General features: G+C 38.6%; 2 protein-coding genes across 3 annotated transcripts in view; one reads left to right on the top strand and one right to left on the bottom strand.

The window, feature by feature from the left end:
* Positions 1-5,500, top strand: part of si:dkey-125i10.3 (zinc finger protein 185) — a 28,934-nt gene extending 23,434 nt beyond the window's left edge. The window contains exon 9 of the mRNA XM_038294510.1: positions 4,836-5,500. Within this exon, the coding sequence (XP_038150438.1) occupies positions 4,836-4,940 (105 nt within the window). The 3' untranslated portion in view covers positions 4,941-5,500. The remainder of the gene's footprint in view (positions 1-4,835) is intronic.
* On the bottom strand, positions 5,165-12,171 carry plp1b (proteolipid protein 1b). Of its 2 annotated transcripts, none has more exons than XM_038294514.1 (7): positions 12,019-12,171; positions 10,108-10,294; positions 9,841-9,997; positions 9,466-9,640; positions 9,140-9,213; positions 8,940-9,005; positions 5,165-5,995 (listed from the first exon to the last, which is right to left on the bottom strand). In XM_038294514.1, the coding sequence occupies exons 1-7, from the start codon at positions 12,020-12,022 to the stop codon at positions 5,924-5,926; spliced, it is 735 nt and encodes a 244-aa protein (XP_038150442.1). In that variant the 5' UTR covers positions 12,023-12,171; the 3' UTR covers positions 5,165-5,923. The 2 variants fall into 2 exon arrangements, with proteins under 2 accessions (XP_038150442.1, XP_038150440.1); XM_038294512.1 differs by lacking the exon at positions 12,019-12,171 and adding an exon at positions 10,652-10,843.
* Positions 12,172-14,776: the final 2,605 nt, after the last annotated feature.

Genomic DNA, 14,776 nt, shown 5'->3' with positions numbered 1-14,776 from the left:
GCTGGCCTTTGGTCATAATCCTGAGGCATTACGTTGTGGTTTATTAGTCCTCCATTTTTCAACAATTCCTAATTTTTTGGGGGCATAGCAGCTCATTTCTCTGTGCTCATCGTGTTATTTTCATTGCATTGAGTTCTAATTCTTTTCTAATATATTTCACTGGATCTTGTTTTACAAAGGGTGTATCTTTGCTCCATCACACCACACAACAAGCTCTGCAGTAATTAAGCACCCTTTATAGTCAACAAAAGCCTTTACAAAGCAAAGACATCATTAAAGTTACTTATGGTGTTCTAGTATTTATAGTATTTATCTTTATTTATTTATCTTTTTTTGAGTGATTTCCCATTTCTTGTGCATGTTTCTCAGAGCACCCCCTGGGCGTTGGATTGTGGGAGAGCGAATCGAGTGCTTGTAATGTCAGCTGTGGGTTATACACATTATTCTAGACACATCCCATGGGTTTCTTGTACCTGTGCTTCTGCTCTTTTTAATTAGTCGCCTTCCTTCAGTTGCCCTCCCACAGCTGCTCCCACTTCCATCTGATTAGCTTGTCTCTTTATTGTTTCTTTTTGCAATTTCTCCTGACCCAGTATATAAACCCCTGTCATCTCATTGCTCTCTAATTGATCCCTCGTTTACTTTGTCAATTTCAATCCTTGTTTGTGCTGCCTGTGACTTTGCTTATGTTCCCCACTCTGACCTCCCTGTGGCAGTCTGCAGATTTGTTTTTTTAATTTTTTTATTGTAGTTAGTCTTTTGATTTACTTTTTATGTTAGTTCACTCAAAATTTTACTTTAAGAATTTGACATTATATTTTTGCATTAAACCTGTAATAAGGTTCGGTTTCAGACCAGCGGACAGCCTCAGCTGGGCCTGGGACAAGATCTATCGATCAATCAATCAATCAATCAATCAACCAGTCGACGGACAGCCGGGTCGATCGATCTATCAATAGATCGATAGAGTAATCGATCAACATTACAAATCCAAATTGTCATGACTGACTTTCCTGTTTGATTTTAACATTTACAAATAGAAATATTTCCACTTATTACTAAAGGATTATTGAAAATGTGGCACTTTTGGCTTTCCATAACCCCTCTAGTAGCAATTTATTCTAAACGAAGACTGTTGGGTTACTGTGTTTGTGTAAATCATCAATTATTTTTTTGCTATTAGGAGTCTATTTCTCTTGCTTCTTCTTTTTGTTTTTAGTTGTTTTTTATTTTCTCTAGTCATTATTCCTGGATTTCTGGATTCATTCTTAGTTTATTTCTCCTAGTATTTATCCCTGTTGGACCATTTCTCCTTCTGTTAATCAGTCAATTCTCTGCACCTGTGTTTCCTCATTTGTTCTGTCGTTTGCGCCTGTTTTCACCTCTACTTAAGGTCTCAGTCATCTGCCAGGATTCATTGGGCCCTCAGTTCATCTTCATGTCTCGGTGCCTGTTTGTTGTTCCTCTGCCTCTATATCTCATTAAATCCTGCAAAGACTTACCTTGCTGCTTCTGAGTGTCCGTCTGTGTTCTGGTCCAGAACAGAAGCTTATAACAGTAGAGATTTTTTCGTTATTAAGATTAGTTTTTAATCACCATGCTGCTTTCAAGTCCTTGTAGGCTCTTTGGTTCATCTTCAAATTCACTGATCAGAGCCCTTAAACTGGTGATCTTACTAAAGTATTGTTGGGCCTTAGTGCAGCATCTGACATTGTTTTTCACTACATTTCATTAGAGCGCCTGGAAAATTGACTCGGCCTCTCTGGTCCAGCAGTGGACTGGTTTAAATCTTACCTGTTCATCTTTAGTAGAATTGATCCCTGCAGCGGTGTTCTCACAGGTCTGCCTAAAAAGTGGATAAGACAGCTGCAGCAGATCCAGAACGCTGCTGCCTGCATCCTAACCTGAACTAAGAAATTGGAGAACATCAGGCCAGTTCTAAATCCTCTGGCTCCCTGTAGAGAATAGACTTTAAAATATACATGTTAGGCTAGAAATCACTAAATAGCTTAGCTCCAAAATATATCTGAGATTAGCTGTCAGTGAATCAAACGCCAGAGATCCGAGGTTTTCCGTTTACTGAAGCAGGTTTACCAAAAATCTTAAGTTTTCTAAACTTGAAAACAGGGAAACTGACTTTTCTGGTTCACAAAGTGATTTATTCAACCTTTGTTTCAGTCATAGTAAAAAATTTTCCAGAGCTAACCTGGTCAGTAGCAGGTTTTCTTCAGTAAACTTGGAGTTTCCTCTGTCTCTGCTGAAGACTGAATCAACATCAGGAGGAATGCATGAGATGATCCACAGGTTTTATATATTAGAACGTTTTTAGACTTAATTTTCACCTGCTGCCAGAAGATTTCACCTAAATATATATATTGATCTGCTACCAGTCAAGAAATAATCCCATAATATTATCGCAGTCATAACAGGGTATGGCAAGCCATTTTGATATGTACTAGTTTTACTGAATATGTATTCCTGATATCTGAAAAAAAAACTTTTCTCTTTTTCCAAATTATCAAACAAAATGACATTCTCCACATCTAGAGTAAGCATTCTGGATGTCTAGAAATTAATTTCAGATCTCCATATTCCTAATATTACTGGTCAGCATTATATCATCACAATTATACTGGTCAGTATTATTTTAATTATGATTTTTTTTTTCAGATATCACAAATACATTTTCAGTCAAGCTGATAAATGTCAGAACGGCCATTTAATCTATGTAAGCATTTCTAGATATATAAAACTTAGTTCTTACTAGAAAAATGTTGTTTTTTTTTACTTTCTAAAATTCAGTTTCTGCAACAAAAATGTAATTTAGAAAATATATTATAATAGCTTGATCTAGGACTGTGATTTTGATCAGGAAGAATCTTATGTTAGTGATCTACAAATGGAAAAACAGAGAGGAGTGCTTTTAATAAATAATGCCTTCCATAACTCACTTAAAGGAATAGTACACCCAAAACATGATTAGCCTTCATTTTCTACTCACCCCCATGCTGAACAAAACTCTGGAGTACTTTTTTGATATCTCAAATGCATCTGGAGATCTGGGAGGCTTCTTGCTGTCTGCTGACATTCAAATAATGGAGGTCTATGGCGCCCGAGACAGAAAGGTCCACAAAAGTCCACAAAAACGTGTCAATATTCCTCCATACTGCTCGTCCAATGTAATCCAAGTGTCCTGAGTGGGTAGCGTCCATAATTTACTCGAAACGAAGTCATTTAGAACGTTTTAGAGCCTAAACAGTAGTGTATAGGATTTCCTAATAGCGCCCCCATGCGCGCTCACGATTCTACGGAAGTCGGCAGACCAAACCAGCGCATTCAGCTCGGCAAAGAACTCATGCTCTTCCTCAACACTGAAGTCCTCAGACATTTTTCTTTCGTTGTTTCTTTCTTTGCACAGGTAAACAGCACATTTCTTCTTCTACGCTTGCATTATCGGCAGAGCAGACGCTGAATGCGCACTTTCTTCTGGTTTGGTCTGCCGGCTTCCGTAGAATCGTGAGCGCGCATGGGGGCGCTATTAGGAAATCCTATACACTACTGTTTAGGCTCTAAAACGTTCTAAATGACTTCGTTTCGAGTAAATTCTGGATGCTACCCACTCAGGACACTTGGATTACATTGGACGAGCAGTATGGAGGAATATTGACACGTTTTTGTGGACTTTTGTGGACCTTTCTGTCTCGGTCACCATAGACCTCCATTATTTGAATGTCAGCAGACAGCAAGAAGCCTCCCAGATCTCCAGATGCATTTGAGATATCAAAAAAGTACTCCAGAGTTTTGTTCAGCATGGGGGTGAGTAGAAAATGAAGGCTAATCATGTTTTGGGTGTACTATTCCTTTAATATAAACTTACGCAGCACTTGGAGCAACTATCTTCCTCTCCTGCGTAGGTTTAGCTTGGTTTCAATACATTCTCCTTTTTTATTTTATTTTTTTACATTGCTGCATTAAAATCTCTGGTTCCATTGGGGTGAAATAGGCATGTCCTGTTGCCTGTTGTCATGGTGACTCGTCGAACCTGTGCTCCACTGATAATGACTTTTCATACTTGCTGTGCACACACTTAACTCTGAGTGGACCTAGTTAAAATTGATTGAACGGATTGATGGCAGCCGTTGTGACACCAAACTCAGAGTTCAGATCAATTTAGAGTTGTGGATTTGAATCTAAATTTGTTAAACCTGCTTCATAAAATGGACACCAAGTCTTTTGGATCTAATCTGATCTGGAGAAACCAGAACCAAACATGGAAAATCAGCTTTTAGTTGTTATGCTCCACTAATGTGGAATAAACTCCCAGATAACTGCAAAAGCTCTGAAACTCTGAATGCTTTAAATCAAGATTAAAAACATATTTGTTCAGAGTGACTTTTGACTGTGATATATATAAACATAATTAGTTAAGTTTGTTGTTTAACTTTTCTGTCATTGCTTCATCAGTAATTTAATATTTTTTATTTCATTTTAATTATCAAACAGTATTCTCTCATATTTGTTGCCTTTATACCATTACAATGTACTTTATTCTGCTTCTCATTTATAGCAACTTGATTTTTGCCTCTGAATATTCTATAGAAATAAACTTGCCTTCCGTGCCTTGAAGGGACTGGATCCTAACTAATGGTATCAAATGAAAGAAGATGAAATCTGCACTACTTTGTGTGGGTCTGACACATAAGATCCTAAATAATTACATTAAGATTGTGACAAAATGTGAAAAAGAACACCTGATACTAATACTGTATTCAAACACTGTGCAGAAAATTGTGACTCTTAATGGTTAATTCTAATAATATATTTGTGTTTTGCAGTGTGGCGTTTGTGAAAAGGCGATTGGAGACCTGAATAGCCGTATCTTCCTGCATGACAAAGTGATCCACTGTAATGACTGCTTTTCTAGGGTGCTTAATATTTGAATTCAGCTGGGGACAAACACTGTATGTCTCACAGGTTACGGTGAATAATGTACCCTACAAAATATCTTCCAATTATAAGCTCCTGCTCTGAACGTTGCTTTTCTGATTTATGTTTTTTTTTCCCACTTCAAAGAAAGATTTGGTTTATATGATGTTTAAAAATGGTGTAATTAAAAACACTGTCAGTGCTAATTACCACAAATGTTTGAATGAAATGCTCCACGTTCAGCAAAAATTATTTTATTGCCACTTACAGTATATGATTAAAATCAAATTACAATTAAGTCCCTTAGATCAAATCGTTCAATTAGCTTTAATTACAAATAAGCACATGCAACATTTGTCAGCCGCTGCACAGTTATTTAAATACAGACTTCTCTTTTTCTTATTTAAGTAGACATGAAGACTGTCTCTCATGTTTAACAGAAAGAGAAAGAAATGCACAGCTGATTTATTCAGAAGTGACAAGTTCCAAGATAAACTTACATTCAGCTTTGCTAGCTTTAGACTCATGATGCTCCTGGCGAGGTGCGGATAATAAGGCAGCAGCAGCAGCAGCAGCAGCAGCAAAAAAAAAATCATATTCAAAACCAATATCTGCACCAGTAAACACTGAGAAGGACGAACACAGTTATGAATTGCAAAGCAAAGCTGTCATTGCTCTTAATTATTCATGAAACCTCCTACATCACAATCAGCTCCAGCAAAGCCTCACAGAGTGATTTAAAAGAGAGAAAATGAACAACAAAGCATTGGGAATCATCTGAGAGGATGACTTGTGGAGCAGGTTGGGGCTCATTACTGCGGGTGAATTATCTTCATCTCTCTGCCTGTTGTTCAAATATAACAGAGAAGAAAAATGTTTGTCTGTTATCTGAAAAAAAAAAGGATGGCAGAGAATCCAGGTTTGAAAGATTCTGCTTCAAGGGGGTGGAGATGAAATGTGGAGTCACACAGGCATCTCAAAGTGAACTGTGCAGCACTTAGCGAATTCCTTTTCTGCCAAGGAACCGCAAGACTGCGTAGTTGTAGGTGGTGGGCACCAGATACAGAATCTGCAAAAAAGGACAGGCAAGGGAAGGGAGGGTGTGTTAATATTTTATACTGGTGGTATGTTTGCCATTCACTGACGAGAAACTGAAAGAACTTGATAAAAACATTAACTGCAGCCTTTGGTTACAGGTGGTAAAAAAAAAAACCAGAATACATCAATGATTTCTACCCATGATTTGGGAAACTGATCTGGGTATCTTTGCTGATTTCTGCAGCATGGATGGTTCAATGCTGAGGCCACCAGAGACCAGTGGCTCTGAAGAATTGGAATTGAATTCACTAATAATAATCAAAATATTAAAGTATTGCGCATTAGCTTCAGCCATATTGAAAGATATGATGGGATATGTTTCTATCTACTAGATCAGGAGCTGCAACATGCAGCTGCAGGACTGCAAATGGATATTTGGTTCGGTGGCTCCCATGATATTTTAAACGATAAGCTATCACCGTGTTTTGTTTTTTTCATCCGTTTGTTCTGTGTCGCCATGGAAAAAATAAAAACTGGACCCACCTTAACCCCACTAGTAAATTTGGTCTAGAAGCACCACTAGCCTGCAGGAATAGTCAGGTTTAATAGTTTTTATTTTGTTTTATTTTAGATAGTCTGCTAAAGGAAAAGGAAAACTGGATAATTTTTTCACTGACTTACCGCTAGCTACAGAGCTAAGGACATAGTCAAGCTAAGTCATATTAAAAACAACTCCTGCTTTAAAAATCTCCCAGTGGCAAAGAACAAGGTAGTTAATGAACTTTCTGCAGGAGGAAGCATGAGTACCTGATTAACACATGAATGTGGAGAACATGCTGACTGTATGCAGAAAACCCACAGCCTTGTTGCTGCAAAGTAAATGACTCTTTTATACTGAACCAGGTCTGAGATACATTCACTTTTTATATTTATTTATATACATTTAAACTTGATGATCTGTATAATACAATAAAATTCTCCAGTAAAGTCAGTGATACTTTTATTGCATACTAACAGTTAGCTGCTGAAATTAACATCAGCTATCGGCATCAAATGAGCATATTTCAATATGTAATGAGCTTGCACTGAGGACAATATTATTTTAATTTCACAGGGAATATGTAAAAATTTATTTTATTCTAACAGAAAGATGCATTGTATCAGGTTATGGCAAGCTATGCTAACTTCCAGCTGTAGTCCTTAGGTATGCTGATGTTAACTACATGAAGGTTTATAGAAATAGTAAAAAAAATGGTGCAGCCTTAGAAATAATTACAGTTCATTGTATTGTATAAATATGCAAAAAAGTTATAAATCACATTTTCCTCAATCAATCAGAATATTTAATCAACAACGTTACACACTCTGCAAAAGTGTGGCTTCACTCATGCAAAATTGTCAGTAAAAGGTGCAAATCTTTTCCATAATATCCATTAACTCTAGTTCAAGATCTTAAATACCTGAACTAATCAAACATGAACTGGAATAGTTTTCAAACAAACTGAGATTTTAGAAAACATCTAGGGCTGAGATAAAACCTTTATCTTATTTGTAAAAACTTAGATTTGGTCTTCTTTATATCATTAGAGATTTATATGAATTATATTAACATACAAATCAAATTATATGGGCAAGTAATGCACTGACTGGAATTAAGGGGACAGTGTATAATTAATATCTCTATTTAATAGCAAAAATCAAGTATTTTTTTTATAAGTGCACATTCTGTCAAACTCTAAAAATTCCAACATGAAAACTAGTTAACTTCTGGGGGACAAATTGGTTAACTGCTGGGGTTTTAAAGACAGGAGTTACTGGTTTCCTCCTAAATCTTATTCCTGATTAGTTGGAAGAAAGATCCAACCTTTCATTTACATTTATAGAAGTCTATATCAGTATCATGGTGGTACACAGCTTCCCTGGTAAAACAAAGTAAGTCGTATGTGTGTAGCAAACAGATCATCAATCTCATAAAAATAAAGATAGGTAAAAGCATGAATGTTACAGCATTTCAAATGATTTATGCTGCCCTACAGCTTAGCTTACTTCTTCTGCATGTTAGTAAACTGGTTACAGAGATCAAGTTCTGCTTTAGCAGATACTGGTGCAGACCAAAAACTACAATGTTTGTGTGTTGATTATTCTGCATTGCAAGCATGTAAATGAGTGTAGAGGTTTTATGAACCTGTGTTGGCAAGAAACAAGGCATCATTAGCAATAAACACAGGACTGAGTTTCTTTCTGAAGAAACAGGTTTCTTCCTGACTAGTGGAGTAAAGTTTTTTTTTTCCAGTTCTTCTGTTTTCTCCAGTTCTTGCAGAAGAGACTGGAGGAAAGTCCTGGTAATACATCATATTTTGGAGAACTGGGATAGTTTCATTGAAAAGTCAACTCATTATATCCACTAGACTACATAAGGAGAAATCTTTATGAGAATACACATAGTGAAACAGATTATTTAAGAATTTATCAAATTTATTAAATGTATGTAATACAAATCTAGATTAAGGAATAACTATTGGTCACATCTGTTTACTGCACCAGCTGGCTTTTTCTTTTATTTTTCTTCTGCTATTCCTGCTCCCAAACCTACTTTAATGGATCTGAGCCTGCTTAAAGCAAAACATTCACCAAAATAAAACAAAACTTTTCAGTAAATTTGACTTTCCAAATTTCTTCTGGAAGAAAATAGAAGAAACTCTTTCTTCCGACCAGCAAAAGAAAACATGGAAAAATCCTGAAAAAAAAAAAAACTTTCAACCCTGAATAAAAATAATCACATTTTTTTATTTTATTTAAGATGACAGGAGCTTTTGTCTCTGCCTAAGTTTAACTAACATTCGCTGGAAAATGGCATTCTAATTTATTAAAATAAGGATACTGAGAGAATAATCCATTACAAATAAGGTGAGTTCTCAATGGTGAACAACACCCGACTCCAAATAAAACCATACAGTAATAAAAGGGAACCTTACCAGTGCCAACAGATTGACTCCTGCCCCTGCAAATGTTGCTATGTACAAGTCATAGGTGCTGTGGAACTGTAAGCAAAAGGAAATTATTTATTGGTTCAGTTAATAATACAAAAAAATAATTTACCATTCTGTGTTATCATCTTCTTTTAACTAAAAAGGCTCAAACAAATATAAAAACTAATTCCCAAACAATAGCTCACCTCACTGGTTTTGCAAATAGCTGCCAAGGTCATTCCACAGGACTTTCCCGGCATCACATCCCAAGGAAGCAGACCTGAGGTGAAATCATGACGTAAGAGAGAGATCTCCTGGTAACGCTTAATCATGACAGGCCTGTGATGCATAGAGATTCTGCTTTACATGCAACACATCAGAAACATAGCAATGAAGAATTATCTCAATCTCTCACAGCAGATTCAACTATCAGTCACATGGCCAGGCCTCACAGATTAATCCCTCTGCTCCCTGGGAGACATTAACATGCTCATCTGAGGGACGTGCAGTCATTCATTGTAAAGCAACCCACCGAACTGCCTTGCATCTATGCAGATCCAGTTTTGCAGACTAACGGGAGAGGATTCAGCCTGGATGTTGATGGTGTGACAGGTGTGCTCCATGTTGAAGAGAAAGAAAACCGGTATAGCAGAGAAAGCAAACACCGCCAGCCAGATGAAGGCCAAGATGTACGTGACTATTACAAACTGTTGAAACAAGAGTGTTACAGATCAGTAGCCTTCAGGTGTCAGCTTGAAAAATGTGTTTTCTGTTATCAGCAATAATTAATGGTTCAGAGTTGGAAACTGAAACAAATATGGTTTCCTTAACACAAATCGGTATTCAGTGTGTCAACAATAAGCTGACGTCATACCCCCTCCCCAAACACATACACACCCCAACTCACCGTCAGGCTGAGGCAGCGGCCACACTGGGTGCTCCTGAACTCCCCAAATGTTTGCTTGACTGCACTTGTGGCATAGAAACCCTCAGCCAACAACAGGATACCATAGAGGAAGAAAAATGATGCCAGACCATAGATCACGAACTGGAAGTATTTGATACTGGAAAAGTAAGAGAAATTCATTTGAGCATATACAAATATAAAAAATAAATAAAATAAAAATCAAGCAACATGTGAGAACATAAATGAACGCATTCAAGCATAACTCACAAAGATGCCATGACCTCATAGTCCTTAGGTTCACGGGCAAAGTGAGTCTTGACGAGCACCTCCGTCTGGGCCAACGCCTCGTACCCACAGCCACAAAACAAGGCAGTGCCGGCGTAGCACAGCAAGGTGGCCACCAGGGATGGGTAGGGCACTGCCCCAATGCAGCGGATACAGCAATCATAACAACCTGAGGGGGCATAATATATCAGCACACAGGCGGCACACACCGCACATACAACCACACAACACATCAAGGTCCCTGCAGGAGGGGGGCTCTTTCACCCCGATGGGGAGCTATGAGAAAGGTCTCGCTCTGACTGCAAATCCATGAACATGAGTCAAAAACCCCCAAAGAGCAACAAAAAACAAGAAAAACAGAATTAGACAGCAAAAACAAGCAAGAGTTCAAGCCAGCGTCCCGCAACAAAGCAATCAACCAATCTTCAACACGTCTTCCAGTTTAAGCTGCCTTGCTGAAGCGTTTATCAAATATCCAAAGGGTTAATAATCAATGCATTGCCAGAAATTGCATAGAGAAAAGCACCTAAGGCTTTGCAAAGCCAGTGTTGTTTGACCGGAAACATTTGCTGCCCGTGATGCCGTACTCCGCAACGAGAAGAGATCCCTCAAACCAAGCAGTTATGTACAAGGTTACCCTACTGTACAATATTGCTACGCTTCTGCGCTGATTTCATACGTATGTGACTGGACAACACCTCACAGCTTAGTCCTAAGTAAATCTGGTCCGGCCCCTCTTTCAGCGACGGTCACGGGCGTCACCAAGGCCATTCAGGGACGGTGGTGAGACCCTGGATTCACTGAGAGCCCGAAGAAAGAAAGTACTTCTCTTTGTGGTTGGCGGAAACAATGTTCTTTGTGTTTGGAGAGATCGGAGATGGACAAAGAGCAGTGATGTCAAACAAACAATGGCCATCATGAGAAACAGTGTAGTGAGTGATGGCAGAAGGGGTCATCAGGAATGTTTAAGTATCGCTGGCAGAGTGACTACTCTGGCTATGCGCAGCTGGCTGAGGCTGGCACTGGGTGTCAGTGTGGGCAGGGGCCCGACTCAAGTGATCCGAGAGTGGGTCAAAGGAAAACGGGCAGAAAATGGGGTGGGGTTGTAATTCAAACGTCTTTGCAATAACAACAACATTCAAAATGGCAACAACTGCACATGAAACCTTATAGATCCTCAACTCTCAGAAGACTTTTAAAATCATCCCTGAAAGATTTCTGAAGAATCTGTGTCATTTTATTTTGCGGGAGAAGGATCTTGGGGTACATTAAAGTTCTACTAAATGATAAACTCTAACAGGAGGAAGAGGGATAGACTCTATAGATAATAACAATCTACTGCAGAGGAAATATGCTGTTGTTGTTGTGGCTTGATGAATGTGACCGGTACCTCACAAGATTTCTTTTGACTGCATCTACATGAGTTGCAGTGAATATGCAAAAGTTTATAAAAACAATGATTATGCAAAGATAAGCACACAAGGTGTTTGTTAGGTTATGTAAGTGCCTGACTTCTCTCACTCACATAACACCAAATCCCCACCAGTCCTTTCTGATTTGTCTTAGAATAATGCCAAACCATAGATCTGAACTGGATGAGATGCATCTGCAGTAAAAAAACATTTTCCATTAACTGTGAAATCATCTTTGGTTACAGAGCTTAAAAAGTCATCCAGAATATTTTAGCAATAAATAAAATGTACATGTACCTAAAAGAAAAAAGAGAAAGAAAGGCTAGGAAAAAAAAAGAGCAAGCAAGCTTTGCCCACAGTGCAAAAAGGTCAACGGCGTCCAAAGACACATTAAAAGGCAACATTTGCAAGTTATGAAAATCCACAGTCTTCAAATTCCATTAATAAGAGATAAGAGGTATTAGAAATTCTGTGCACTCACCCATGTCCAGAAAGAAGAGCGGGGATATTGGAGTTTAGCTGGACGGCTTTGTGACTGATATGGGGATATGAGAAGTTATTCCCCGCCACCCTTATATGAATCTGACTCGCGCTTTTGTCTCATCAACAATAGATGGAGCACATCTCCCCGAGTCACATCTTAAAGTCACAAAGTCCCATTTCAGCTGCCAGTCATTATTTGTGGAGCCGCTGGTTTCAGAAAGGGGGATGAGAAGAGAGGCCAAAGTCCTAATCTAAACTTTATTGCTTGTTTTAGCGTGTGGAGCAGCTCTTTTCACTGTATAATCTGGTTTTTACTGGTTTTCACAAGAACACCTGGATTTATATCAAATACTGTACATGTTTAAAGGAAAAGGTTTTTTTTTTAAGCTATATTTAGTTGAATCTACTCTCTCTTCTCTCCTGTTATATTTAATATTCTCAGCGCAAAACGCAATATGGTGGCAAGACAGACTTGTTTAGCTCTCTGCACAGTAGATTGCAAGATGCATTCAATTAACTTTCGCTCACAAAATGTGTTTATTGTCAGCATGCCTGTGAGCTGCACATGCTAGATGTCACCAGCACACAGTCAGACAGTTTTAATGCTCTCCTAAACAGTGTGTTCATAGACAAAGAGATAAGAAGTATGCAGAAGGAAAAGAGCAAAATAAATCACAACGCCAGTGACTGACATTGATGAAGTTGGCTAACAAGGGTGACATTGATGATTCGGTCCAGCTGCTGTGCTCCTTCCCTCCCTCCAGTTCGACCCAGCTGATGTCAAAGCTGAGTTTTCAACAAAGGCGCCAGTGTGGGACAGGAGAAAACACCAAGCTGCTTCTTAATTTGGAGAAAGTCTTCAACTTTTTAAAAACATTTCTTATTTGAGGCCATACATATAAAGTTGGATCAGATGGTGGTAAAATATTATAATTGTACTACTACATATGTCGAAATTTCTTAAAAAGTTAGAAATTTTGCCATATTAGAAACAGGTAATTTTGAGATTTTGAGTCCCAGATCATAAAAAAAATCTCTACTCCAATAGTCTCTATAAAATCCAGAGAAGATAATTGCCTCTATATATCGAACATGATAAATAAAAAAAAGCTGTTTGAGAAGAGAGTCAACAAACCTCCCAATGATCAAAGCTAATATTTCAGGAGTAAAGCTGTGGAGAAGTTTAAAGCAGGATTGAGATATGAGCCTCCATCTCAAGGTTTGAAAACCTCATAGTTCTGCTTGATTTTTTTTCTGCAAATGAGAAGAGGATGGCACAACTGTCATTATACCATGTCCAATGAAGCACCAGAGGGGAATCCAGGACGCGGTCGAGAAACAATTCCAGGTTAGGCAACGGGCAGGAGGACAAACAGATCAGCGTCAGACAGGGATCAGGCAAGCTCAGAAACAGGGAAAGATCAGGTTTAGAGAAACAAGCAGGAAGTCAGGAATCAGAATAGATCTCACCAATGGCTCGAAATAATCTGGCACTGATGATTGGTCTGAAGGCTGGTTATATACTGATAGGTAGTAATAGAATGGGGCGGAGCGGAGCAGGTACGTCTTGAGAGAAATAAGACCACAGCATCACTGCCGGGATTATGACAGATTCATTCGTTTTGAAAAGCGCCAACCTCAACCTCTGTGGTTCAGAAGTGGAAATTCCACTTTTAATCTGCAAGACACAGACTCAGTCCAAATTGGGCCAAGCAGTAAGGGGCCTTAAACCTAAGTGAAAGTGTATCAGCTGATGCCACATCACTGTCAAAATGGTAGTAAAGAAGGAGGTAGGATGAGGAAGCAGGATGCTTTCTATTATAGTTCAGTTTGCAGAGGAACCTCCTGAGGTTACTATCATTAGACATTCCTAAAATACATTATTTGATCACATGCACTCTTGTGACACATGCAAAATACGCACATTATTTTTTTTGTGGTTTTATGATGGAGAGCTTTGGCCATTTACTACATTTGTTTGCTTTCTTAAGGATTAGTGTTTAGACTTTGTGTTTCTGACCCCTAATGATGTCAGGCTGAATGCTGTCCAGATTCAGCACAGCAGTCCGCAGCTCTTTTCCAACCCTGGATAGAGTTTTTACTGATTCAATTCAATTCAGTTTATTTATTTAGCGTCATTTCACAACACATGTCATTTCAAGGCACTTTACAATTCAACCAGATCATACAGTCAAATTGATTCAAAGTTTTCTAAGGAAAAACCAGTTGATTGCATCAACTCATGGACTGAAAGGTAATCCCTCACACTAAGCATGCTTGTAGCAACAGTGGAGAGGAAAAACTCCCTTTTAACAGAAAGAAACCTCCAGCAGAACCAGGCTCAGTGTGAGCGGCCATCTGCTGAGGCAGACTGGGGTTCAAGGAGACAGAAACAGACAGAAAAAGAAGCAGAGATACAAAAGGTAGCTGTCAACCTGCACCACAGATGGCCCCATCCAGGAAACACAGCCAGGCAGACAAGCTTCTAGCCAGCTCCCATGTCAGAGGATGAAAGAGAGCACATCCAGTTAGTCACAGTCAGAGAAACGGGACTACACTGAAAAACAGGCCAAGCTCCAACATCTATAAACAAAGGTGTTGATGGCAGCAGCTCAGCTGATATTTCTCTCCAGGATGGATTCACAGCCAAACAGGTACAGACCAGAGGAAGCTAATATGAGAAAAAGCAGAGAGAGCATAACATTAGAGATTGAACTAACAAATTTTACAGTGGGAGAATAGAAATAGAATGAAGC

This window comes from Cyprinodon tularosa, unplaced genomic scaffold, assembly GCF_016077235.1.
Source record: "Cyprinodon tularosa strain WSP-4 unplaced genomic scaffold, ASM1607723v1 ctg341, whole genome shotgun sequence".
Classification (NCBI taxonomy): Eukaryota; Metazoa; Chordata; class Actinopteri; order Cyprinodontiformes; family Cyprinodontidae; genus Cyprinodon; species Cyprinodon tularosa.
The sequence above is the reverse complement of the archived record's forward strand: the minus strand, read 5'-3'. Positions and strand labels throughout refer to the sequence as shown.